Source organism: Teleopsis dalmanni, chromosome 2 (genome assembly GCF_002237135.1).
Source record: "Teleopsis dalmanni isolate 2A chromosome 2, ASM223713v2, whole genome shotgun sequence".
In the NCBI taxonomy this organism is placed as follows: Eukaryota; Metazoa; Arthropoda; class Insecta; order Diptera; family Diopsidae; genus Teleopsis; species Teleopsis dalmanni.
In genome coordinates this window covers 167611294-167613858 of record NC_051847.1, presented here as the reverse complement: position 1 = coordinate 167613858, position 2565 = coordinate 167611294, and the positions used below count along the sequence as shown (strand labels likewise).

The 2565-nt window shown below is 31.0% G+C and overlaps 1 protein-coding gene across 1 annotated transcript in view; it reads right to left on the bottom strand.

Moving 5' to 3' along the window:
- Window positions 1–426: 426 nt before the first annotated feature.
- Window positions 427–2565, bottom strand: part of LOC119676118 (homeobox protein Hox-A7-like) — a 2837-nt gene continuing 698 nt past the window's right edge. The window contains exon 2 of the mRNA XM_038087347.1: window positions 427–801. Within this exon, the coding sequence (XP_037943275.1) occupies window positions 551–801 (251 nt within the window). The 3' untranslated portion in view covers window positions 427–550. The remainder of the gene's footprint in view (window positions 802–2565) is intronic.

The window sequence follows — 2565 nt, the reverse complement described above, 5'->3', positions numbered from 1 at the left end:
TTGTTGAGTTCTCTTAAATAGTTTTTTAACTTTCTTCCTGTTTTCTAAATAATAACAAAGATTAACTAAGTATTTCTAAGGACATGTAATTTATAATTATTTTTAAAATTTTTTTATAATTTTTTCATTGATTTTTTATTTTATTTTTGTGCAAAAAACATAATTTTAGTTAAGTGGAAAATTGCCAATTAATTTTAATTGTTTTTTTCTTTGTTTTTACTCTTGCAGAAATCCGAAATTGATGAAATCATTACAACTAATTAAGAACATTTTGATCAAAGGTTTAAAGTATCTATACTATATATTACCAAAACATATTTAATTTTTTCATAATTTTTATTTTTAACAAAAATCGCTTCATCTTGCATATATATCTTTATGTATAATTTCTTATAAATATATACAAATAAATCATGTTTCAAAGTGAGAGATTGTGTTTAGTTCTCATAGCTTCGTTCATTAGAATAATAACTGTATCTTCCATTTCCATAGCTTATATATATATATATATATATATATAGATACATATATATAATCTTTGTTAATTGGTTTATTGAGGACTATTTGGTGGTGTGATTTCATCACCTTCTCCGCCTGAACCAGGTTCGCCTTTTGTTTTGTTCTCCTTTTTCCACTTCATGCGACGATTCTGAAACCAAATCTTGATTTGTCTCTCAGTTAGGCAGAGAGCATGAGCAATTTCAATGCGTCGTCGTCTTGTCAAATAACGATTGAAGTGAAATTCTTTCTCCAGTTCCAGGGTCTGGTACCTTGTGTAAGTTTGACGACCACGTTTACGTTCTGTTGGTAAAAAAAAGAAAATAGAAAAATAAGTACAAATTTTTAATAGTAAAAATAATTCTAATTTTACACAACCAACTAAGCTACAAAAATTATCAAACCAAAAATCAAACCACAAGAATTAAATATACAAAAATTATAACAACTAAAAAAATATTGTTTAGGTTTTAAGTAATTTTTAATATTTGACTTGATAAGGCAGCAAAGAAACATTTTATAAAGGCAACCGCAAGAGCAACTTGAATGGTGAGGCGAAACGAAAGAAAGATCAAAAGACGACCTTACCGAATCGCTGCGTATTTGTACTTGTCAAAATCTCAACATGTGAGAAGTTCTTTTGGGTCTGTTCGGTTTCCATTCGTTTGGAGTTTTGTGGAATCTTATTTTCGAATCTTTTACTTCATGCATATTTTGAAGTTGAATCAGACATTAATCCACATGCATTTCCTTTAAGCATTTCCAGTCTTTTCTATTTTTATTATTTTTTTCCCTTTGTGCTATATAGGATTAAAATCTAGCATATTTGTTTAATTACATATGAATCTTAGTCAAATACTGACTTATAAAAATGGAAAACAAAATGCTTTTTTCATATAATTGCTCTTAATCCAAAATAATACTTGTACCTCATAAAAAGTGGATAATATGGTGGTTTATCTTACTATATAACAGTTTATAAATATATTAACTTTAAAAGACTATTATTAGAAAAAATTATTAATAAGCCACACATATTAAGTCTCATCCACATATTAAGTCTTGCAATATAATGCAGTATAATGGTGTAAATTCAGTTAGCAGATAGGTATTAGGTATTACTTATGGAGAAATTCTTAAAATTATTATGATTTATTAATAACTAGACAACTTTGTGTTTAAGCTATATGCTCTCAAAGGATACGTTTTGTAAATGAATTCGATCCATTAGTAAGTAGACCCAGGTATGTTTAAGCTACATGCTCTTTAAGACGAGGTATTGCAGATAATTGAAATCAATTAGGAAGCCCTTCGTTTTATGTCTAATCTAGATACTATTTAAGAAAAGATCCTGAACCTTACCACGATCTCTTAGAAATCAAGTTTTAGTATATATACTCTTTACAATTATTATGCATCGAATTTTCCTCAGTGATGAAGCGCTTTACATTGTGACCGAAAGGTTTTCGGAGGTTCTCATTTAAGATTCGCGCGCTGTATATTTTTCGATATTTTAAGTTTATGTAGTTTGGCAGCACTGTTCTTAATTACTATGCCAAAAGCGCGATCTGTCAGACAGTTCGTTTACGGCAGCTGTTTAAACCAGTTCACCTCAGTAGTGCGTTGCGGAAAAAACAATGGAAAAAAATATTGAACAAAGAGTTTGCATCAAATTTTGTGTTTCGAACGAAATTTCGTGTGCAGAATCTTTGCGAATGCTACAAAAGGCTTATGGGGAATCAGTTTTATCGAAAACTCAAGTTTATGAGTGGTACAAAGCCTTTCAGGACGGTCGTACGACCGTCGAAGACATGCCGCGTTCTGGACGACCTTCGACCTCTACCCCCGACGAAAACATTGAAAAGGCAAAGGAAATCGTGTTCCAAAATCCTCATGTGAGTGTTAGAGAGATAGCACGAGAGCTAGGCATCGGTCGTGAGATGGCTCGTTTGATTTTGGTGGAAAATTTGTGTATGCGACGTGTCAACGCTCGGCTTGTTCCGATTCACCTCAATTTGTTCCAACATTATCAACGATTTTAAGGCCAAACATTCAATAAATACCATC